The sequence below is a fragment of the Lynx rufus genome, unplaced genomic scaffold (genome assembly GCF_022079265.1).
Source record: "Lynx rufus isolate CCGP_SWC_20201006 ecotype Redwood Valley unplaced genomic scaffold, mLynRuf1.p SCAF_5, whole genome shotgun sequence".
NCBI lineage: Eukaryota > Metazoa > Chordata > Mammalia > Carnivora > Felidae > Lynx > Lynx rufus.
This window is the reverse complement of record NW_025814867.1, coordinates 15,319,429-15,345,008: the sequence shown is the minus strand read 5'-3', so window position 1 is coordinate 15,345,008 and position 25,580 is coordinate 15,319,429. Positions and strand designations below refer to the sequence as shown.

The window sequence follows — 25,580 nt, the reverse complement described above, 5'->3', positions numbered from 1 at the left end:
GATTTAAACATCTTTGACTTAAACATTTACTCTTTCTGCCTTATGCTGTTTTATTTTTCTTCACTGCTTGTAACGCCACCTGCCATATCTTACAGTTATTTATGTATTTTCAGTCTCCCTTGATTATAACAGCAGCTCAACATGAACCAAACTTGCTCGTCTCAGGGCACCTGGGGTTTCAGTCGGTTGAGCGTCCGACTCTGGGTTTAGGCTCAGGTCATGATCTCACAGCCAGGAGACTGAGCCCCAAGTCAGGCTCTGCACACAGAGAGCGGAACCTTCTTGGGATTCTCTCTCTCCCTCTCTCTCTCTGCCCCTCCCCTGCTTGCACGTATGCTCTCTCTCTGAAAATAAATTAACTTAAAAACAACAGCAGCAACAACAAGAACAACTAGGGGCACCTGGGTGGCTGAGTCGGTTGAATGTCCGACTTCGGCTCAGGTCATGATCTCGCAGTTTGTGGGTTCGAGCCCCACATCAGGCTCTGTGCTGACAGCTCAGAGCCTGGAGCCTGCTTGGATTCTATGTCTCCATCTCTCTCTGCCTGTCTCTCTCTCACTCGCTCTCTCTCAAAAATAAATAAACATTAAAAATTTTTTTCAACATGTAGGGGGGTAGTTCTGGGGAATCCCCAGCTCATGCTGTGAGGACAAACAGCCCTGTGGAGAGAAGCCTCCCACCCACAAACAGCACCCATTGCCAGCTATGTGAATGAGCCACCTTGGAAGCGGTGCCCCAGTTGATGTTGAAAGAATCATGGCTAGTGGGCACCCGGTGGCAGAAACCTGAACCAGAACCATCCAGGCTAACTGCTCTGAATTCAGGACCTGCAGAATAGGTAAGACACAGTAAACGATCGTTGTTTTAAACAACTAAGTTTTGGAATGATTTGCTATGCAGTACTGAAAAATAAATCCACCACAGAATAAACTACGAATCTGCAAGTCCATATGATACAAATAAATAAATAAACAAAACATGCCAGAGAAATATAAAACCGTGCCCCACATTCTGGCCGCATTAAACCGGTCACTTGTCCCAGAAACCACGGTAGTGTTTGACCACTCCATGCCTGGGCATGTGCTGCAGAATGATTCCTGATCACCTTTCAGGGCTCAGCTCAGCCTCCTGGTGAGCACCCGCCTGAGCCTTCCCGGCAGAGCTGTTCACTCCGTCCCTGGTGGCATTACTGTGTGGACCTCGCTTATAGCACCTATCATGCCTGATACCCACCTCTGCCTTCAAGGTCAGAGTCCCGTGGGGTGGGGGAGGGGTAAGCCAGCACGAGAAGAGGCTGCAAGTTGAGTGAACCAGGGTTTGTTGTGGCAGAAAGTAAGGGAGAGACAGGGTGGGCCACGGACCAGGATGCCAAGAGTATTTCAGAGTATTCCAGACAGACTTTTACAGGCTGCAAGACAGAGGACATCTGTGTGTACTCCAGAAAATGAGAGGTACCTGAGCAGCCTGACTAGCATGAGCGGAAAGAAGAAAGACTACAGGATGAAGCACAGAACTTTCCTAAAAATTTGACTGTGTCACTTCTGCTTGGAAATGTCAACATTCCCTGTTGCTTATGGGCTCATACAAAATCGCAGATGGGCCTTCAGACGCTGCCCAATTTCCTCTAGTATTATGTATCACTCCTTCCAATAGAAACATCCAGTCACCATTTTACTTAAATGCTTGTTATTTTCCTTGCTTCAGATACCTGATTATTCTACTCATTTCACCAATAATACCTTTCCACCAATTCCACTGATGGAAAACCAGCCCATTTCTTCAAGAACCATCTCCTTCCCTGTGATCTGAGCCAAAAGTGGCCTCCTTACGCCTGTCAAAATCCATACACCTACTGTCTGCACCCTTCATTCAGGATTCCTGTCTTGCCTGGTCACATCTATAAATGTCTTTTCCATACCTTATCTCTCAGAACACGAACACTGTGCCTTACACCTTTTCTTTCCATAGTATTTATCAAAACTTCTTCTATTTCGGGGCAATTAACTAGTCTGTAATTTGTTTGTTCTTCATTTGTTCTTTCTTCTATCTTTTTTACTTACTGCAAACCGATTTCTCAGCTCCCCGTGGCCTTGAATGTAGGGGGGAAAATCTGAATTCCAGCTCTTGGCAGATTACTTCAATATTTGTGAAAACCTCTGGTGAAATCTCCAACCAACTTTGTCATTTCACTTTGCTTCAATAACCCTGGGGCAATTCCTTTCCTTGAATGATTTGTTTTACCAGGTTAGGATTATTGTAACCTTGTTATGACGAAGGGGGCTCCTCTGTCCCCTCAGTGTGTCTCTGTCCCCAGTTCTGTCACACTGTGGGACTGTCCCACAAAACAGCAAACTCTAATGTGGTTAAGCAAGACACACAGAGATACACAGAGCAGTCAAGACAAAGAACGAAAGTAGAACATTGGGACACAAGGAAACAACAGGGAAGTGACTTGGCTCATTAGAGATTCAAATAAAGGACACTCAGTTCTTTGCAATTCTCTGCCTAAACCGCAAAGCAAATTTCCTCTGCAACAGATTAATTGGCCATTTTTGGTCTATTTGCAAATAACAGGCCAGGTCTTGTTAGAACAGAAATTCAGGTGAGTGAGCCTTAATCCCAAATTACCCTTTTCAAATTGACTGCTAAAAATCTCAGAGCCAAACGTGTGGCCCACTTGCTTATTTCGATGGGCATTTCTGCCTCACTAACTACTTTGTCCCTGACCCTTATTCTTCTTTCTTCTTTGGTCTTGGCTTCAATTTATCATAAATTGTCATACTTTATGTATATCCATAAACCTCCTTACTTCCTCCTCTCACAAACAAGATATAAACAAATGCTGGATTTGTTCTTTCCAATATCGTTCTTCTCCATATTATTTTACTATAAAGAGAAGAGGGTGTTCAGAATAACATTTATCGTTGCTAAATTAAATAGAATTAGGAATGAATTTTGAGAACCTCAGGACCTTCATATTAGTGAGGACATTTTCATTTTTTCTTAGAACCATCTACTTTCTGAATAATTCAAGGATTACAAACATGCATTTTTGTACATATGAAACAGCTGACAAAAAACTATGCCATGTGAACTTGTCAGACAACAGACTGCAAATTCTAAAATTTGTTAAAGAAGAAGAAACTATTAAATTCACTTTAGTTAACCCCTCCAAGTGTTAACAAGGAAGTGGTGTTGAAAGGGGATACAATAGATCTAGTCAGCATGAACTTCAAAGTTGGAAGATTTGAGGCAAAAACAAAAGAAAAAGAAAAAAAAAAAAAGACACCACTGGTGTTTCTTTTACCCTGGCCATATGGTTATACATGCTCATGATGTAACTCAATTTTTAGCCACAATTCAATATGAAAAAAACTGACCAAGAACTCACTGAACGAAGGCTACAGTAAACCAGAGGCAAAGTCAAAGTTGCTGGCATTGGGAAATATACAGTCCGGTCTGGAAATAAGACACGTAGACAAGTGTTTCCAAAATGAGGAAGACTATAAGGCTACAACTGTGGGCGGGAAAAGGTGCTTTGGGAAGACAGAGATCACTTCGAGAATGCAAGATAAAAGAAAGCTTGTTTGCAGAAGTGGTGTCATTAGATTTGGGTCTTAGAAATAGATAAGATATTTTAAGAAAGAAATTTGGGAGAAGGACAAATTTGGGAGAAGGGATTGCAAAAGCAATAAATAGAAGTCTCTGACATCATGGTTACATCTTAGGATGGACAGGGAGAAAGAATGGGAACTACAATCAAAACCATATGCTGAGTCACCTTGCTTACCTTCTAAAAAAGAATGGATGTGATGTGGGGCAATTGTCCGTGAAGGCTTGTGAGCAGCAAGCCAGGGAGATTCTTTTAGCAGAGTAGAGATAGACAAAGAGAAAGAGTGACTGCTGACACAGCTGGATGGGAAGAAATTGCTCCTGGGGGCCATAGCACGAAATAACAGAAAAGGATTGATAGGTGAAAAGGTATTTCACAACCGTGTTTACTCCGAATCAAAGATTATCCAACTATTTTTTGAACTGGAATCTCACTTCCCAAGTCATTTAAAAGACAACTCAGTGGGGAGAGGCATATATTGCGAAGATGTAGTGTTTGGGCCCAGACCTGTATTCCAGCCATCAGCTGGCGGTATGATCTCGAGAAAGTCACTTAATTCTTTGTGCCTCAGTTTCCTATTCTGCGAAAGCAGAAGTTGTGGTCACTCGACGGGGCGATGCAAATAAAGCACCAGACACATGGTAAACGTTCCCTAAACAGGATCTATACTATTTGGCCTTCATATGCCATCAATTCACTAGAAAGTCATCCTTGACTATAAATAACTAGATGAAAATGTTGTGGTTCTCTGTTAGTTTGATGGATATAACAAAATCCATCAAGATTCCTACTATACAAGAGTTCTTCAACAAATTTATTTAGACAAGTATGACATAGTAGACTTTGGTGCCAGGTCACTGGGATTCAAGAACCATCCCTACCATTAGAGGTGCTAACTAAGTGTCTGCTGTTGTCATTATTATTAGCATTGCTGTGATGTTCTCCAAATCTTCACAGAGAGCCTCTAATCTCATGATTCTCCAAAGTCTTACAGAAGTAAAACCAAAAAGAAAAGTTTAAAGATAAATTCAAGCAGAGGTACCATTCTTTCTCCGTCTGATAAAAATATAAAAAAGCTGGGGCACCTGGGTGGCTCAGTCGGTTAAGCGTCGACTTTGGCTCAGGTCATGATCTCATAGTTTGTGGGTTCAAGGCCCACATCAGGCTCTGTGCTGACAACTCGGAGCCCAGAGCCTGCTTTGGATTCTGTGTCTCCCTCTCTCTCTGCTCCTCCCCCACTCATGCTCTGTCTCTCTCAAAAATAAATAAATATACATTTAAAAAATTAAACATATATATATATACATATATATATATATATATATATATATATGTATATATATATAAGCTATCAGAAAAATAGCCAAATTGACTCTTTTCCCCTCTGAATTTTCAGTGAGATAAAATTTGCAGCAAACTTCAAGAGTCGTGCTCTAGGAACTGGGTAGCATGAGGTGGGGTGGAGGGGAGAAGAAAGAAAATTCAGTAATTTGTGTTTTGGAAAACATCAAGTTCCCAAAACTCCAAAGAGTCAAACGGTAGGCATTCAATAGAACAGTATACTGTTTCTAGACTGAAGAGCTTTGATAATTAGGACACATGGCAATAAACAGAAAATAAAGAGAAGAAGAATGAAAAGGCTGTAGATGCTGAATTCTGGCAGGACTGAACCAGGTATGAGAGAAACAGCCAGATAAAGAAAAACAAAACATATAAAAGAACAAAGAAAAATAGATACACTGTTCATAAAAATGTTAAATTAATCCCTTTGGAAACATGTGAGTTCTCTTTTATCAATGCATGCACATCCTTTGAACATACTACCTGTTGTTTGCTTGATTGAACGTTCAAAAGGCAACGAAGTCTTTTAAGATCTGAATAGTCCCTAGGAGAAAGAATAACACAGTGTCAACCAACCAAAGATTCCAGGTGAACTAGTGGCACCCACCGATGGTGTTGCCCTTCCGAGGCCTGCCTGTAGAGACTGAAATGTATCCATTTCCTTTAAACTTCTAGAAATGAGCAAACCTTTCAGTAAACACCATAACCCAGAGTAGCCCTTGTCAAAGATCTACTCTGTTTCTCAAATAGACTCAGTAAGGGGTTACCTGGTGGTGACTCCTTGTTGTTTTTTTTCAGTTGATTTTTCTGTGGTCTTCGCCTTTTTGTCTTGATCAGGCATTGTAAAATGTCAATGCCCCAGAATTAACATGGCATTCCTTTCAAAATAAACCAGAGGGGAATACTTTAGTTGGAGTCTGTGCTCCAAAATATTCTCAGGCGAAAGTCACTTTATAATACTTCAGTAGGTAAAAGCTAACATTTATTTCTAACACAACAATAAAAATGTTCATATGAATAGCATTTATTATTTATCTTTCAAAGGCCTTCAGATAAATTTAGGGCATAGTTTATAGGTATAGTAGCCCATAAGCCTCTGTTTTCTGAGTCATTCTCGGTTTCAAATATTCTGACCCACTGTCTCAACAAATACACGTTTCTGCTTGTCAGGAAAAGTGCCCCCATTAGGGGTTTCCAAAATATACATCTATAAGCAAATACCTGAAGCCCAACTAATGTTTTTATGCCATCCTACTTGTCTTTCTCGACAAGTATCCTTAACTATATGCTGCTAATTCAAGGAGTTCATCTCCATCACAGGTGATGCTTCTAAGAGCCTGGAAAAAGCCCCAGCCATTTGCAAATAAGTGTTACAGTGTCAGAGGTAATACACAAAATTTCACTGGATTTCCAGAATTCCTAAATCTTTCAAACTGCCACCCCAGGTGAGTCAACTGTAGTCAATGAGAACTCAGCAAGAATTGGGCCAGTCCTGCACAGCCCCTGCACTCACTCAAACATCCTGTCAAAAGCAAGCCAACAGGCCCAAAATGGAGTCACTTATGTTAAGCCCCAGGTGACCAAACTTAATTATATTTTCAGCACTCCCAGGTATGAAAATTTAAACTAGCCAATCAGGAATCACCACATCAGCATTAATTAAATAATCTGCCTGATAAACTCATGCTATACCTTTAAAGAAAAGTAACCTTGCAATACCCAATCCACTTTTTGACCAGTGTAACTTCCTTGTTCTTGCTCCCTTCTGCCTGTAAAACTCCTAAGAGCTCCTTTCGATCTGCAAGAGTGGATGTTGTCCGATTCATGAATCACTGAATAAAGTTAATAAGATCTTTTTTTTCCAGCTGAGAAATGCGTTTGTTTGTTTGTTTGTTTGTTTGTTTCAGGAGTAGAATTTAGTGATTCATCACTTATATATAACACCCAATACTCATCCCAACAAGTGCCTACCTTAATGCCCATCACCCATTTAGCCCATCTCACCACCCACCTCCCCTCCAGCAACCTTCAGTTTGTTCTCTATCTTTAAAATTTACTCAATTGAAGTTTGTTTTTAAATAATCTGGACATTGAGACTGTCCAGCCTGGGAATACAACCCAATAGGCATTTCAATCTTCTAGATAAGTTTTGCTGTCATCATGGTCACTTTTCCCAGGATAAATTTTAATACTGTTTCCCACATCCCCTCAAAAGATAAGTAAGGAATAGGACAGATTACTTAACCAACGAACAGAAGGCAACTTATTTGTTTGCCCTTTTTTCCTTAATCAATTTCTGATTCAATTGTTATTTCCAGAATAGAAACAAAAAGTTGAAGATACCCATGCTTTCAATTACATAGCAAATACAAAATTAAATATACTATCAGTTTAATTTGATTAGATGTAAAATTTTCCAACTATGCTTTAATGCCACAGCTTGACTTCAGTGTTATTTTCAGGCATGAAAAAGCATGTGTTATTGTCTTATAATCGCATGCCTCCATGTATTGTGAAATCGATGGTCAAAATCCAAGTGTTTCAGAGATATTTAAAAGCAAAAAGGAATGTGCCAATGGGTGTTTCACTGCAACAGAATGAAGCAAAACTTCAGTTAAATGTGCAAAGACAGTTTAAGGATTTAAAAATTATTTTTCCAGTATAGTTGTCATATTTATGACAGAGTTGAGCGGGAATTAAGAGTTGGGGACCAAGGCTCTCTTCACAGATGCACACCAACAAAAGCGCAATATAATATTTTAGAATTGTGCTTAGGACGTAACACCACAGACTCATACAATCAATAAATATTTACTGAACATTTACCATGTCCAATCTCCGACTAAAAACTGCTAAAGATAAAACAGGTTACCACAGGCATACTATTCTACCATAAGCACATAAAATCCCACTTCATGACTTCAAAATATGTTTTGTGATGGATTCAGATAGAGATTTGATTTCACTTTCCTCTAAAAAAAGAAAGAAGAAGGAAGGGAAGGAGGGCGGGAGGAGGAGAGAGTGGAAGAAAGGAAGAATGGATGACAGATAATCTGTAAATAATTTCTAAAAGCCCGAGATCCAAGTGCTTTTTCTATAGAGATATTAAAATGCTCCCAAATGTTCTAAAATAAATGGAAATCCAGTCAAAATGAATAGCATCTGATTTTACTTTTCCCTCCCGGGCACAGGGAAAATTCCACACTGGCCTGCTGGCTTCCAATTCCCGTGCAAACCATAGCTACAGACTGTGTTAGAAGTAGGAAACGAAAGCCACAAAGATTAGCACATGAAAACGTGTGGAAAAGCTCACAGGCTGCTTCTGCCAGCCTTGGAGAGCATATCTATCCAGATCATACCCTGCTAAACACCCCGCCTTATTCCCTTGTTTAATCTCCATAATTTGATTGACCTGGTGTGTGAACAGGAAATAATCATCTAATAGTTTTATCAATTTAAGATTAAAGTCTACTCTGTGAGCTGGAAGAGTGAGAATAGATAAGTCTCTGGAAACGTTTCACTTAATTAAACAGTAAACAAATCCACCGGAATCGGTAGAAACAGACAATTGCCTTAGGATAAAAAAACAAAATCCTTTCCACTTGATGGCTGGTGAAATGGAAAGTATTCTGAAGAAAACTTTGAGAAGTTGAGAATGCTCAACTATTTCCTCTAACCCCATTTTAAATGAAAAAAAATGATCACGTTACGCCGACGGTTATAATCCAAACCTGGGGATGGCGGGGAGGGCAGTTTACATCAAGTCGAGACAATTTATTGGGGAAGGGTCCTCCGGAAAGATCAAGCAAGGGTGCTCCCCAAAGCCAGAGCTCTCCAGAGGGCAGCCTAGCATGGTTCCATGGGGAGCTCTGGAGTAGAGATTATACCAGTCACTGGTTAAGGGTCCCTGGAGAAGGTCTTAACCGCCACCCATACACTTCTGTCTGGGGGTAAAGAGACTCCAGGAGCTTGGGGGGAGTCCCCCCAAAAGGAGACACAGGAACTGGCTATAAGAAGCAAAGGAACACTGAAGTCAACACCCCGACACACCACCGGTCCCAGGGATGCGACAGGCTCCGGGTGGCATACTCACCTCGTCCCTGTCATCACCAACCACAACGGAAGGGCTGTGGGTGACGACGGTACGAGAATCTCGCTGTGGATGCACACTCAGCACAGCCTCATGTTTCCCTCTTCTGCTCGACCTTGTCCGTGACTTTCACTTCTCCGATCCTTCCACCCTCTCTCCCTCTCGCTCACTGCATTTCAGCCCTGCGGGCCTTCTCCCTGGTTCATGAAGGTGGCAACCTCACCCCTGCCTGAAAGCCTCGGCACTTGCCACTTGCTGTTCCTCTCTCATTCTCAGGCTGCCTTCTTTGTGTCATTCGGGTCTCTGCTCAGATGTCCCCTCGGTGGTGCGGGCTCCTCTGACAAACCTGTACAACATATTCACCCCCAGAGACTCATCCTTACCACATCCACTCTGTTTCCTCTCCTTCTGCAGCTCGTCAGTGTTGGAAATCTTCTGGTCCATTTCCCGTATCCTTGCACCAGACCATAAGCCCCATGTGAGCGGAGATCGTGTCTGTCTTATCCCCAAGTACATCCCCACACGCCAAATAGCAAATGGCGTGATACAAGCACAGTACAAAAGCTCAGAAAACATTTGTGTCATAATCTGTAAGGAGTGGCTAAGGTATCTTTCGCAAAGTTCATGAATTATTTGCTTTTTAACAATTATTTTAGGATCATAGGATAACAACCTCCTTGAACCTCCCAAGCCTGGCACTCCTCCTCAGTGTCCTAGGGCAGCTTGGACTCCCCACATGCACAAAATATTGCAGTTGCCTGATTCCCCCATAAAGCAGGAATTGGACCTCCCTTATTTTTTTTCATGTTTATCCATTTTTGAGAGAGAGAGAAAGAGAGAGAGCACAAGAGGGGGAAGGGCAGAGAGAGAGGGCAACACAGAATCTGAAGCAGGCTCCAGGCTCTGAGCTGTCAGCACAGAGCCTGACGTGGGGCTCGAACCCATGAACCGTGAGATCATGACCTGAGCTGAAGTCGGACACTTAACCGACTGAACCACCCAGGTGCCCCTGAACCTCCCTTATTCACCACACACAAGGAAGGCAAACAACAAATATTTACTGCATAAAAAAATTTAATGGATCAATGGATAATAGAACTATTTCAAAAACAAACCTGTGTCATTACTCGTTTAATTCAAAAATCTTTCATAAATCGTCCTCATAAATCAAATCAACTGATGAATATTTGTAATGTTATAAAAGTCTTGAACACACTGAGGAATTATCGCAATTATTTAGTCTTCAGGAGGAAAACTGGAGTTTTATATAAGATAATATTCATGAACAGTGCTTTTTAAACAACTTATTAGGTTTTTTCAAATTCGTAAATCTATCGTGGACCAATACTGTTGGTCCATATCCTGTTCAGCAAAGTAAGCCCGCTGATCATGTGCTTAAATATCGCAGCAATGTTGAATTGCTGTAAACATTTCTAAACACTCTCAATTTTGTACTTGTCTCCTCGTGGACCAATAACATACCAGTCTGAAGACCACCTGAATAGCCTAGAAATCTGAAGTCTCTCCTTCCAAAGAGCAATCTTGATTTCACAGCAATCCTAGATAGATGACTGTCTGAGAACCACTGCCCCAAGGGTAGAGCCGGAGAGGACCTGAGTAGCTGTGGATTCCAGGACAGCCAGGAGAGGGTGAGAGTGAGCCCGGGGAAAGGAGAAACAAGGCCAAGAAGACTGAACGTGGGCTCCCCACTTAAAACCAGAGCGGTCCCACCTCTCTGGGGCTCTGTGTACAGTTTCATTTGAGAAAAGGGTTCCACTGCTAAAAAAAAAAAAAAAAAAAAAAATTAGAACCCACGCATTTTCTGACATTTATTTTACAGAGGAGACGAGGCCAAAGAGATTACAAGACTTGCTACATAAACACTTGTGTTCAGGTGGATTTTCCTTTGATTCTGAGTGGGAAAACTGAAATTTAGTATTTTTTTTCTTAAAAAAAAAGGGAGGGGGCACAGAAGTGAAAGATTATACATAAAATCCTAGTTACTTTCAGAACAGAAACTTTCAGTATTTTTCCTTTTGCCCATTTCAGTCATGGGACCCAAATACTATCTCAGAGGGAGGAGAAATGATCTCTCCATGCCTCACAGGATCGCCAAATGAGTTTGATGTTTACAGTCCTAGTCAAGTACAGACATAATCACAGTACTGACTCACTGTTGAATTTTTTAATCCATTTCAAAGAGACTCTCAAAAGTAATTCCTATCTTCTATTGTCGTTTGAAATGTGGGTTAATGCTAAAAGAAGTCCCCAGAGAAACACACCTCATTTGCTCGTGATCTCTTGGTAATTGCAGGGTAAACACATATAACAGAGAAAGAAATCCGGGCTACGGTAAAATCACCTGACTGACTGTAATTAATCTAAACTGTACAATATAAACCCACTGACTAAATAATGTGGTGGGTATTTGTGATATGGTTTTCAGATTCTCTACCCAGAAATTCTTTTTTATTCCACAGTTGACTTAACTGTTCAGAAGATCCTTAAATGGCCTCATCTTTACTAAAGATAAAACAGAAAAGTCATTTGATTCATTATGGAAAATAGCTCCAAATCCCACTAATACCTTTTTTCTTATTAATCACTTAGGCTGTATCTTTGGAAATACCACACTTTATTTACTACATTTACTAATGGTTAAGATAAAAACAGCACTTGGAAAGTACTAACAGTAAGAGAGTTTAACATGACTCCAGTTAATTACCACTTGGGCTACATCAGGTTTATTATTTTGAAAAAGCACTAAAATAAATTGTTATAATGCTTACCACAAAAGGAACTTATAACTTCCTTGTACCAACACAAGGGAGTCCTTATTTCCTTTGATGAGTGACAGTTAACCTCCGTATCAGATTACAAGTTGCAGTTCTGTCTGTGCTCAAGTAGACATTAAAGAAACTGAGAAAACTTTCTGCCCCATAACTAGTGGCAGTGAAAACGAGACATCATTTCTCTAAGTCCTTTACTGTGGCATTTTTTTTCTCAATATTCCTTTAATAGTGGCTCTTTGAAAACAAAGTGGTTAAAATAAGATACAATTTATGTAAAGAATTTTAACCAGAAATAATAAAACTGTGTTAAAATGAATTCGTTGGGTGTTAATTTCTTAATCTTGATCATGCCACGGTGATGCAAGAGGCTAACACTGAGGGGGGCTGAGGGAGGGGTGTAAGGGAACTCACTGTACTATTTTTGCAGCTTTTATGTAAATCTAAAATTATTTCAAAATAAACAAACTGCATCGGCCACTTGAGCAGTTTAGCTCATTAAAAGTGCTATGAGAATAGAGAAAGTGTTTTCTTTTTACAAAGAATAATAGCCCTTAATCTCACAGAGCTATAGTGCTTGGTCTTTCCAAATTGGTTGTGTTTTAAAAAACTATTCTGCACAGAAAGTGTCATGTTAAATTGGTCAAATGACTGGAAAATAACACACACACACACACACACACACACACACACACACACACACACTCTCTCTCTCTCTCTCTCTTTTTGAAAGTAAAGTGATCAAAAAGTCAAGGAACTCCTCTAAGAAACGTGACTTGCTTATACCTGTTACAGCTGAAAAAGAGTCTGCTTCTCTAAACCGTAGACTTGATTTTATCCCTTATATCACATTGTTATTGTTCTTCAATGGGAAACACGTGTGGAGTTAGCAGAACAGAAACAGTCATATGAAAAACCTTAAAGAACATCTAGTGTGGGGGTTTCTGACACCTTCCAGGCCCTGGAACAGAATGTAAGTGAATGACAGGTATAGAGGAGATCATACATAGGGCCTCAGTCAGAACTGAGAAAGCATACACCCTCCCTTAAAGGGATTCAAACTCACATTAAAAATGAAGCAAAACAAAACTCCTGCACAGGACAAATAAAACAGACGGGTCATCAGTTGAAGATCGTGATTCAGTACACCTTGTTTAATATATGAGGAAACTGAGGCCCAGAGAGGAAAAAGGTGTCCAAGGCCACAGAGCACCTTTAAAAGTAGAACACAGCCCAGTTTACCTTCAGGGCCTAAATCCTAATGGCAAGCTCCGGGTAGATGGGAAGGGGATGACTTGTTGACATTGGCCCTGAGCCGAGGGCAAAGGGTGATCTAATAACAACTGATGCTTGCATAACTTCACCTCCTGGACCCTGGGGTGCTTGCAAACATCTATTCATTCCTCCTTGCTCACTCATGTGAAATAGGTAGGCGGTGTATTTTAATATTATCGTATGGAGGAAAACAAAGACACAGTTGCTACAGAACCTCCTTTGGCAGGAGTATGTCGCCAGCCAAGGGCAGGTATTATCATGGCCTTGCTCCTGAGTCAGTAGACTTGACACCTTCCTTGTGCAGAGAGTTTATACTTTAAACAATTTTCTGTTTTCTATTTAAACAAGCACTTGGAGGTACAAAGAATAAGAAAATTCCAATTGTATTCTAGCCGTCTCCCACTCATTCCCACAAATATTTATTGACCATCTGCTGTGTGTTAGTCTCTTTTTTAAGACTCTGCCTTCATTTTCCTCTGGCCAATACTGACCTAAGTTGGACTGTGCTAAGTCCAACTTAGCCTAAGTTGGTGATGCTCCCAAAATCAACTAGAATATGTGGCCACAGGTACCGTTATCATTTTCTTTTTCCAAGCTTTAGTCCCATTCAAACTCACACCATTCTTGCTAAAGGGAAACATCTGCAGATAGGAATATAGCTTTTATGGACCCCCTCCACTGCCACTGCCTGATGATGCCTGTGGTATGTCTGTTCACGCCTCGTGTGGCTGCTTACCCAAACCTGCTCAAGACATAGCTTATCGTGCACCTGTGTTAAACGAAATCTGAGGCCCATATGTTAAGTGGTGGTATTGAAAAGGCAAAAAAGGTCCAGATGATATGAAGGGAACATTTTTATTAACCAGTCAATGAAAGTAACGTAAGTAGCACACCAAACTTCTCTTTTCTTACTGACCCCAAACACAGCAAGATTACATTCTATTCTCTGTTTCTGTGTGAGAAAGGGGACAATGATATTCACTCATTCCTTCGAAAGGTGATTATTGATCCCCTCATCCATGCCAAGCCCTGAAGCTACTGTGCTGAATAAGACATGGTCAAAAATGTCTTACCCCCTAAGTCAGCCATCATGGTAATACGTCACGATAATAAATGAGTCATGGTGGTAATCAGTCAATATGGATTCTGCCCAACCCCCTGGACCTTTTCGGGGTAAAGAGAACACTGAGTTAACACATCCATGTTCCTAACGCTAGGCAGCACTGCAAGAAACTATAAGTACTTTTAAGCCATGAAATAGAATTAAATTTCATCCAGTAACACCCTATTTTAAGTGCATTTTATTATCTCTCATGCTCTGACTGTGCATACGACATCACCGGGCACTGCAAAAACAACCTATCCACATCTCAGTGTGTGTGTGAAATCACAAATATGTAGTTTAGGCAGTAGAAAACTACTGATATCGGGTCTTAAAAAAAAAAAAAAAAAAAACAGGATAGTTTCTATGGTACAGACTAATACATGGGATCAAATAAGAACACAAGAAATGTCAAAAAGCAGGGGAAATTGACTTCCAAAGGAGACTATAAATTGAATGAATTCAGGAGAAAGAAAGATCGCTGTGGGCTGAAACGTTATGGAAAGGTTCATGAACTGGGGACTTGAAGAAGGCCCAGGAAAATGGGTAGGGCTTGGGAAGAACTTTCCAGGGGAGTGAATGAATAAAGGGATGGAGGCAAAATCCTAGGAGTGGTTTGGGGAGACAGTGAGTAGAAGTCGAACTGGGGCTGAGGAATGTGGACCGAGGTCTTGGAAGATGGTACACGAACGAGTGGCAGCCTCTAAGTCTCTAGCCAACGCATGGAACAAAGCAGTCACAAAAAAGTCTCAGAGCACGGCCCTTTGGGTGCACCTCAGAAAAATGGCACTTTCCTCTTCCTCACCCCCTCAGTCGTTTGGCCACTACATCCTATTTTTCTGCTATTTCTAATATGGTCCCGATCTATTCACTTCCTTCCACCCTCAGAGCCAACACCCTAGTCTACCTCATCACTCGCCTGAACTACAGCGATCCATTCCTAAACGTCCCTCCACTTCCATTTATTCTCTCTGCCCAACAACACAAAACCTGATCTCCACACAGCAACCAAAGCACCCTTCATATGGTGCAACTCTGACCAATTAAGCCTTTGTGCGCCTCCCATCTCTCTGGGGGTAACAACAAAAATTAACAAGGCCAACGAGGTGTTCCAAGAGATGATGCCTCTGCCCCCGCTAGCCAGCTCCACTCATACCTGGTCTCTGAAACCCTGCTCCAGACCTGATTCTCCTGGACACCCCAGGATCTCTACTCCTGGACTCAAGTAGCAGATTGCTATGGGAAGGCCTGGAAGCCTTATCTGCCATGTCTCAACTCAAGTGTCCATTCTTTAAGGTACTTTTCATTGACCTCCTTGATGGGGACACAGCTTCACCAGGCACCGCCTTGCAGTTCTTAATGAAAGGGTAGATTCAGGCAATAATTCAATAAATGCACATGTCTGTCTCCTCTAGTTACACTAAACTAGTCAGAGGGATAGGGATTTGCTCATCCCCAGCATCCAGCACTGCTGGTTTATAACAAAAGAAGTATTCAATGGATGATTGATGAATGAATGAATGAGTGAATGAATGAATGAAAAAGTCCCAAGTGAAACATGATTGCGCAGCTCCAAGTATAACTGGTGTATCATTGTTGAAACATAGAGAATAAAGGTAATGGGAAAAAAATTATCAGCAAACGATAAGTTTGCCCCAGCTGACCAGATCCAGTTGTTACAGAACGTTGGTTTGACAAAAATCGCATCATAAACACAAGGAAACCACAAAGCAGATAAGATACTCATGTCAAACATGGGCTACCTCAAGTACACGTGAACAGGACAATAAAATTTCCTGAAGAAAAGACGAGTATTCACATTTACGTCTAGTGTAGCGTATACGTGCACATTATATCACTCTGTGGTCTCCACTGAGGAGACTTCACAGGTTTGAGAGTGTGAATTCCTCTGGCTGCACCTCTGAGACGTAGTCAAAAGGGGCAATGGTGGTGGACGAGACCTGGTTTCCATGCGCCTGTGGCATGGCCCCGGAAGTCCCTGGGCCTCTCTAATTATGAGCTTCCTCCTTTACCACGAAACAGAAACAACAATATCCCCATTATAAAGTGGTAGTTGTAACTAAATGAAATAAAGCAAAACCCCTTTAACACTGTCAATAGCTGTAGAAATATAAGTAATTGTTATTATGATAGCTGTTTATAAATACTATTGTGGGTAATATTACTATTACTTCAATTTGAAGAGCCTGTTGTACTAATTTTATTTTTTTTAATTTTTTTGTAATGTTTATTTTTGAGAGAGAGAGAGAGAGAGAGTACAAGCAGGAGAGGGGCAGAGAGAGAGGGAGACACAGAATCTGAAGCAGGCTCCAGGGTCTGAGCTGTCAGCATGGAGCCCAACATGGGGCTCGAACTCACGTACTGTGAGATCATGACCCGAGTGGAAGTCGGACCCTTAACCGACTGAGCCACCCAGGCACCCCCCTGTCATACTAATTTTAAATCATTTGTCTATATTCACTGGCTTTGATTCATTGATGACGAATAGTAGACACAAAATGAGAAAAAAAAAAAAAAGCTTTATTTTCAAAGTCACAAGTAGTCTTGATTTTAATTTTTTAAACCTAATATTATTCAAGGTTTACTATCATAATAAGTACTTTGATGTATTCAATTCATTTAATCTTCAAAACAATCCTAGGGGCACCTGGGTGGCTCAGTCAGTCAAGCGTCTGACTTCGGCTCTGGTCATGATCTCGGGTTCATGAGTTTGAATCCCACATCCGGCTCTGCACTGACCGTGTGGGGCCTGGAGTCTGCTTCGGATTCTGTGTCTCTCACTCTCTCTCTCTCAAAAATAAATAAACATTTAAAAATATACATATTTTAAGAAATGATCCTAAGTGGTAGGTAGTGTTGTTGAATCTCCAACTTACAGATGGAGAAACTGAGGCACTGAGAAGTAACTTGGCCAAGATCTCATATCTAGTAATAAAACAATGATAACAAGAGCAAATGTTTACATGGTGCTTAGCCCGTGCCAGTGCTATTCTAAGTGCTTTCCGTAATGTTAACTAATACAAGTCTCCTAACAAACCTGGAGGGCAGCTACCACTATTGTCCCCTTTCACGGATGACGTTACTGAGGCCCACAGAGGTTAAGGAATGCATCCACGTTACACAGCTGGTAAGTGGCAGAACAGGAATTTATAGCCAGGGAGAGCCTTCCCTGTGAATCTAATGCTGTACTAACTCTCATTTATTGGTGGCATTTATCCAGCTCTCTATCTGCCTAAGTGAATTTTCTAGAGAAATGTTTACCATTGTAATAAAACAACATTACTTCGTACACACGTCCCTGAAATTAACAATCCCGTCCTTCATGAAAAATACACTGAATACTGAGTAACTGTTTCCTGACAGCCCAGGGACAATATTATGGCTGCTGTGCTTTATCCATTCTTCCTCTAGTTGTTATTTTAATTTTCATACAAGGGTTTTTTTTAATTTTCTTTTCCAGATATGAGCCAGTTAATTGTCATTTTGTCACTCTGACTTTGCTGAGGGTCAGTTATAATTATCCCCAATGTAAGATTTAATATGTTCTGAGTTGATGCTAAATCGATCGACTTGAGTGTATGACCTTTATTAGGACTATAGAAATTTTGGCTGAGATGAGCGTAAGCCTTACCTCTAGGTAAGTATGAGTAATTATGAGAAACCATCTACTTTCTTCAGCGCTCATTTTCATCGTTTCTTTAATCATCAGACATGTCAGCCAGATTCATGAGTGTGTTTAAAGCTCATTTTCCTATGGAAGACCAAGTCTCTCAAAAATGTGAGACCCGTTTCCAAATCCAAGCCTGTCCCCGGGCTGACACTTTCTCTCCCCTTACCCTACTTTATTTTTACCTCGTTACTTGTCTCTCTCTCCCAAGTAGAATGAAATACAAATAGCTACATTTACATGGTACTTCCTACGGACGTACCACAGTTCTAAGAAATCTGCGGGTACTGATTCAGTACTGATTCACGTAATAAAACAACGCCATTTGACAGGAGACTGAGATGCAAAGGTGAAGCGACTTGCCAGAGGTCCCATATCCAGCAGTGAGGGAGCTGGGATTTGAACCCAGGCAATCTGACTCCAGAGTCTGTGCCCTACGGGCCCTGCTCTACTATCCCCGAGAACATAAATTCTAAAGGAACAGTGTCACTGCTCAATTCCCAGATGCTCGACAAATGTTCATTAACTGTTTGAATGACCTTCTAGCTCCTCTCCCTGTCCAAGTGCTCAACTCAGTTCACTCTGACTTCAGTCTCAAAAATGGACTGGCTCTGAAAGTCAGAGTAACATTTCAGGCCCTTTTTCACCTACTCAAGACTTGACTGGTTAGTTTCTTTCGACCCATCCTTATCTGACATGACACCCTGGACACCTCAGATGGTGACTGTTCATTGAATGAATGAGTGTCTTACCTGTAACGGAGCTGTTGACAATACACAAAAGTTTGTGACCAAGTAGGAGGATGTCCTAGAAATTGCACTTGAATGAATTAAAAGATTGATTTATAACTTCTGTGGGCTGACTGTGGAAATTTCCCTATTCTTACCTTCAGGGTGTTATTTTTTCTTCTTTGTTAAGACATTTTTAGGGCAGTTTTAGGTTTACAACAAATCTGAGAGGAAGGTACAGAGATTTCTCATATACTTCCTGCCCCCACACCTGCATTGCCTCTCATATTAACAATATCACTCACCATAATGGTACATTTTTAAAATTTTTTAAATATTGGGGCGCCTCGGTGGCGCAGTCGGTTGAGCGTCCGACTTCAGCCAGGTCACGATCTCGCGGTCCGTGAGTTCGAGCCCCGCGTCGGGCTCTGGGCTGATGGCTCAGAGCCTGGAGCCTGCTTCTGATTCTGTGTCTCCCTCTCTCTCTGCCCCTCCCCCGTTCATGCTCTGTCTCTCTCTGTCCCAAAAATAAATAATAAATTGTTGAAAAAAAAAATTAAAAAAAAAATAAATAAAATAAAATTTTTTTAATATTTATCTATTTTTGAGACAGAGAGAGACAGAGCATGAGCAGGGTAGGGGCAGAGAGAGAAGGAGACACAGAATCTGAAACAGGCTTCAGGCTCTGAGCTGTCAGCACAGAGCCTGATGTAGGGCTTGAACTCATGGACTGGACGGTGAGATCATGACCTGAGCTGGACTGAGCCATCCAGACACCCCCTGAATGGTACATTTTATACCAATTTATGAGTTTGAGCCCCACGTTGGGCTCTGTGCTGATGGCTCAGAACCTGCTGCCTGCTTTGGATTCTGTGTCTCCCTCTCTCTCTTTGCCCCTCCCCCGCTCATACTCGCTCGCTCTCTCTCTCTCTCTCTCTCTCTCTCAAAAATAAATAAAAACGTGGATAGAGGAAGATGGCGGCGTAGGAGGACGCTGGGCTCACCGCGCGTCCTGCTGATCACTTAGATTCCACCTACACCTGCCTAAATAACCCAGAAAACCGCCAGAGGATTAGCAGAACAGAGTCACCGGACCCAAGTGCAGACGAGAGGCCCACGGAAGAGGGTAGGAAGGGCGGCGAGGCGGTGCGCGCTCCACGGACTGGCGGGAGGGAGCCGGGGCGGAGGGGCGGCTCGCCGGCCAAGCAGAGCCCCCGAGTCCGGCTTGCAAAAGCGGAGGGGCCTGACGGACTGTGTTCCGACAGCAAGCGCGACTTAGCGTCTGGGAGGTCATAAGTTAACAGCTCTGCTCGGAAAGCGGGAAGGCTGGAGGACAAAGGGAGGGTGAGCTGCGGAGCCCCTGGACGACAGAGCTCAGTTTGGCGGGGAACAAAGGCGCTCGCCAGCGCCATCTCCCCCGCCCATCCCCCAGCCAAAATCCCAAAGGGAACCGGCTCCGGCCAGGGAAATTGCTCGCTCCGCGCGAACACCCAACTCTGTGCTTCTGCGGAGCCAAACCTCCGGCAGCGATCTGACTCCCTCCGGCTGCACAGGGCCCCTCCTGAAGTGGATCACCTAAGGAGAAGCGAGCTAAGCCTGCCCCCCCTGCCGCCGTGCACCTTGCCTTCCCACCCCAGCTAATACGCCAGATCCCCAGCATCACAAGCCTGGCAGTGTGCAAGTAGCCCAGACGGGCCACACCACCCCATAGTGAATCCCGCCCCTAGGAGAGGGGAAGAGAAGGCACACACCAGTCCGACTGTGGCCCCAGCGGTGGGCTGGGGGCAGACATCAGGTCGGACTGCGGCCCCGCCCACCAACTCCAGTTATACACCACAGCACAGGGGAAGTGCCCTGCAGGCCCTCAACACACCAGGGACTATCCAAAATGACCAAACGGAAGAATTCCCCTCAGAAGAATCTCCAGGAAATAACAACAGCTAATGAGCTGATCAAAAAGGATTTAAATAATATAACAGAAAGTGAATTTAGAATAATAGTCATAAAATTAATCGCTGGGCTGGAAAACAGCATACAGGACAGCAGAGAATCTCTTGCTACAGACATCAGGGGACTAATGAACAGTCACGAGGAGCTGAAAAACGCTTTAAAGGAAATGGAAAACAAAATGCAAACCACCACGGCTCGGATGGAAGAGGCAGAGGAGAGAATAGGTGAACTAGAAGATAAAGTTATGGAAAAAGAGGAAGCTGAGAAAAAGAGAGATAAAAAAATCCAGGAGTATGAGGGGAAAATTAGAGAACTAAGTGATACACTAAAAAGAAATAATCTACGCATAATTGGTATCCCAGAGGAGGAAGAGAGAGGGAAAGGTGCTGAAGGGGTACTTGAAGAAATAATAGCTGAGAACTTCCCTGAACTGGGGAAGGAAAAAGGCATTGAAATCCAAGAGGCACAGAGAACTCCCTTCAGACGTAACTTGAATCGATCTTCTGCACGACATATCATAGTGAAACTGGCAAAATACAAGGATAAAGAGAAAATTCTGAAAGCAGCAAGGGGTAAACGTGCCCTCACATATAAAGGGAGACCTATAAGACTCGTGACTGATCTCTCTTTTGAAACTTGGCAGGCCAGAAAGAATTGGCACGAGATTTTCAGGGTGCTAGACAGCAAGAATATGCAGCCAAGAATCCTTTATCCAGCAAGTCTGTCATTTAGAATAGAAGGAGAGATAAAGGTCTTCCCAAACAAACAAAAACTGAAGGAATTTGTCACCACTAAACCAGCCCTACAAGAGATCCTAAGGGGGACCCTGTGAGACAAAGTACCAGAGACATCACTACAAGCATAAAACATACAGACATCACAATGACTCTAAACCCGTATCTTTCTATAATAACACTGAATGTAAATGGATTAAATGCGCCAACCAAAAGACATAGGGTATCAGAATGGATAAAAAAACAAGACCCATCTATTTGCTGTCTACAAGAGACTCATTTTAGACCTGAGGACACCTTTAGATTGAGAGTGAGGGGATGGAGAACTATTTATCATGCTACTGGAAGCCAGAAGAAAGCTGGAGTAGCCATACTTATATCAGACAAACTAGACTTTAAATTAAAGGCTGTAACAAGAGATGAAGAAGGACATTATATAATAGTTACAGGGTCTATCCATCAGGAAGAGCTAACAATTATAAATGTCTATGCGCCGAATACCGGAGCCCCCAAATATATAAAACAATTACTCATAAACAGAAGCAACCTTATTGATAAGAATGTGGTAATTGCTGGGGACTTTAACACCCCACTTACAGAAATGGATAGATCATCTAGACACACGGTCAATAAAGAAACAAGGGCCCTGAATGAGACACTGGATCAGATGGACTTGACAGATATATTTAGAACTCTGCATCCCAAAGCAACAGAATATACTTTCTTCTCGAGTGCACATGGAACATTCTCCAAGATAGATCATATACTGGGTCACAAAACAGCCCTTCATAAGTTTACAAGAATTGAAATTATACCATGCATACTTTCAGACCACAATGCTATGAAGCTTGAAGTCAACCACAGGAAAAAGTCTGGAAAACCTCCAAAAGCATGGAGGTTAAAGAACACCCTACTAACGAATGAGTGGGTCAACCAGGCAATTAGAGAAGAAATCAAAAAATATATGGAAACAAACGAAAATGAAAATACAACAATCCAAACGCTTTGGGACGCAGCGAAGGCAGTCCTGAGAGGAAAATACATTGCAATCCAGGCCTATCTCAAGAAACAAGAAAAATCCCAAATACAAAATCTAACAGCACACCTAAAGGAAATAGAAGCAGAACAGCAAAGGCAGCCTAAACCCAGCAGAAGAAGAGAAATAATAAAGATCAGAGCAGAAATAAACAATATAGAATCTAAAAAAACTGTAGAGCAGATCAACGAAACCAAGAGTTGGTTTTTTGAAAAAATAAACAAAATTGACAAACCTCTAGCCAGGCTTCTCAAAAAGAAAAGGGAGATGACCCAAATAGATAAACTCATGAATGAAAATGGAATTATTACAACCAATCCCTCAGAGATACAAACAATTATCAGGGAATACTATGAAAAATTATATGCCAACAAATTGGACAACCTGGAAGAAATGGACAAATTCCTGAACACCCACACTCTTCCAAAACTCAATCAGGAGGAAATAGAAAGCTTGAACAGACCCATAACCAGCGAAGAAATTGAATCGGTTATCAAAAATCTCCCAACAAATAAGAGTCCAGGACCAGATGGCTTCCCAGGGGAGTTCTACCAGACGTTTAAAGCAGAGATAATACCTATCCTTCTCAAGCTATTCCAAGAAATAGAAAGGGAAGGAAAACTTCCAGACTCATTCTATGAAGCCAGTATTACTTTGATTCCTAAACCAGACAAAGACCCAGTAAAAAAAGAGAACTACAGGCCAATATCCCTGATGAATATGGATGCCAAAATTCTCAATAAGATACTAGCAAATCGAATTCAACAGCATATAAAAAGCATTGTTCACCATGATCAAGTGGGATTCATTCCTGGGATGCAGGGCTGGTTCAACATTCGCAAATCAATCAACGTGATACATCACATTAACAAAAAAAAAGAGAAGAACCATATGATCCTGTCAATCGATGCAGAAAAGGCCTTTGACAAAATCCAGCACCCTTTCTTAATAAAAACCCTGGAGAAAGTCGGGATAGAAGGAACATACTTAAAGATCATAAAAGCCATTTATGAAAAGCCCACAGCTAACATCATCCTCAACGGGGAAAAACTGAGAGCTTTTTCCCTGAGGTCAGGAACACGACAGGGATGCCCACTCTCACCGTTGTTGTTTAACATAGTGCTGGGAGTGCTAGCATCAGCAATCAGACAACAAAAGGAAATCAAAGGCATCAAAATTGGCAAAGATGAAGTCAAGCTTTCGCTTTTTGCAGATGACATGATATTATACATGGAAAATCCGATAGACTCCACCAAAAGTCTGCTAGAACTGATACATGAATTCAGCAAAGTTGCAGGATACAAAATCAATGTACAGAAATCAGTTGCATTCTTATACACTAACAATGAAGCAACAGAAAGACAAATAAAGAAACTGATCCCATTCACAATTGCACCAAGAAGCATAAAATACCTAGGAATAAATCTAACCAAAGATGTAAAGGATCTGTATGCTGAAAACTATAGAAAGCTTATGAAGGTAATTGAAGAAGATTTAAAGAAATGGAAAGACATTCCCTGCTCATGGATTGGAAAAATAAATATTGTCAAAATGTCAATACTACCCAAAGCTATCTACACATTCAATGCAATCCCAATCAAAATTGCACCAGCATTCTTCTCGAAACTAGAACAAGCAATCCTAAAATTCATATGGAACCACAAAAGGCCCCGAATAGCCAAAGGAATTTTGAAGAAGAAGACCAAAGCAGGAGGCATCACAATCCCAGACTTCAGCCTCTACTACAAAGCTGTCATCATCAAGACAGCATGGTATTGGCACAAAAACAGACACATGGACCAATGGAATAGAATAGAAACCCCAGAACTAGACCCACAAACATATGGCCAACTCATCTTTGACAAAGCAGGAAAGAACATCCAATGGAAAAAAGACAGCCTCTTTAACAAATGGTGTTGGGAGAACTGGACAGCAACATGCAGAAGGTTGAAACTAGACCACTTTCTCACACCATTTACAAAAATAAACTCAAAATGGATAAAGGACCTAAATGTGAGACAGGAAACCATCAGAACCTTAGAGGAGAAAGCAGGAAAAGACCTCTCTGACCTCAGCCGTAGCAATCTCTTACTCGACACATCCCCAAAGGCAAGGGAATTAAAAGCAAAAGTGAATTACTGGGACCTTATGAAGATAAAAAGCTTCTGCACAGCAAAGGAAACAACCAACAAAACTAAAAGGCAACCAACGGAATGGGAAAAGATATTTGCAAATGACATATCGGACAAAGGGCTAGTATCTAAAATCTATAAAGAGCTCACCAAACTCCACACCCGAAAAACAAATAACCCAGTGAAGAAATGGGCAGAAAACATGAATAGACACTTCTCTAAAGAAGACATCCAGATGGCCAACAGGCACATGAAAAGATGTTCAGCGTCGCTCCTTATCAGGGAAATACAAATCAAAACCACACTCAGGTATCACCTCACGCCAGTCAGAGTGGCCAAAATGAACAAATCAGGAGACTATAGATGCTGGAGAGGATGTGGAGAAACGGGAACCCTCTTGCACTGTTGGTGGGAATGCAAATTGGTGCAGCCGCTCTGGAAAGCAGTGTGGAGGTTCCTCAGAAAATTAAAAATAGACCTACCCTATGACCCAGCAATAGCACTGCTAGGAATCTACCCAAGGGATACAGGAGTACTGATGCATAGGGGCACTTGTACCCCAATGTTCATAGCAGCACTCTCAACAATAGCCAAATTATGGAAAGAGCCTAAATGTCCATCAACTGATGAATGGATAAAGAAATTGTGGTTTATATACACAATGGAATACTACGTGGCAATGAGAAAAAATGAAATATGGCCTTTTGTAGCAACGTGGATGGAACTGGAGAGTGTGATGCTAAGTGAAATAAGCCATACAGAGAAAGACAGATACCATATGGTTTCACTCTTATGTGGATCCTGAGAAACTTAACAGGAACCCATGGGGGAGGGGAAGGAAAAAAAAAAAAAAAAAAAGGATGTTAGAGTGGGAGAGAGCCAAAGCATAAGAGACTGTTAAAAACTGAGAACAAACTGAGGGTTGATGGGGGGTGGGAGGGAGGGGCGGGTGGGTGATGGGTATTGAGGAGGGCACCTTTTGGGATGAGCACTGGGTGTTGTATGGAAACCAATTTGTCAATAAACTTCAAAAAAAAAAAATAAATAAATAAATAAAATTCATGTATGGAAATAAAAAAAAAATAAATAAAAAAATAAATAA

The 25,580-nt window shown here is 41.7% G+C and overlaps 1 protein-coding gene across 8 annotated transcripts in view; it reads right to left on the bottom strand.

Annotated features, from left to right (window-relative positions):
• Positions 1-5,795, bottom strand: part of NEK10 (NIMA related kinase 10) — a 208,433-nt gene extending 202,638 nt beyond the window's left edge. For all 8 annotated transcript variants that reach the window (XM_047100316.1, XM_047100309.1, XM_047100310.1 and 5 more), the window contains exons 1-2: positions 5,722-5,795; positions 5,438-5,498 (exon numbers count right to left, since the gene is read on the bottom strand). In XM_047100316.1, the coding sequence (XP_046956272.1) occupies positions 5,438-5,498; positions 5,722-5,795 (135 nt within the window). The remainder of the gene's footprint in view (positions 1-5,437; positions 5,499-5,721) is intronic.
• Between the last annotated feature and the right edge of the window lie 19,785 nt (positions 5,796-25,580).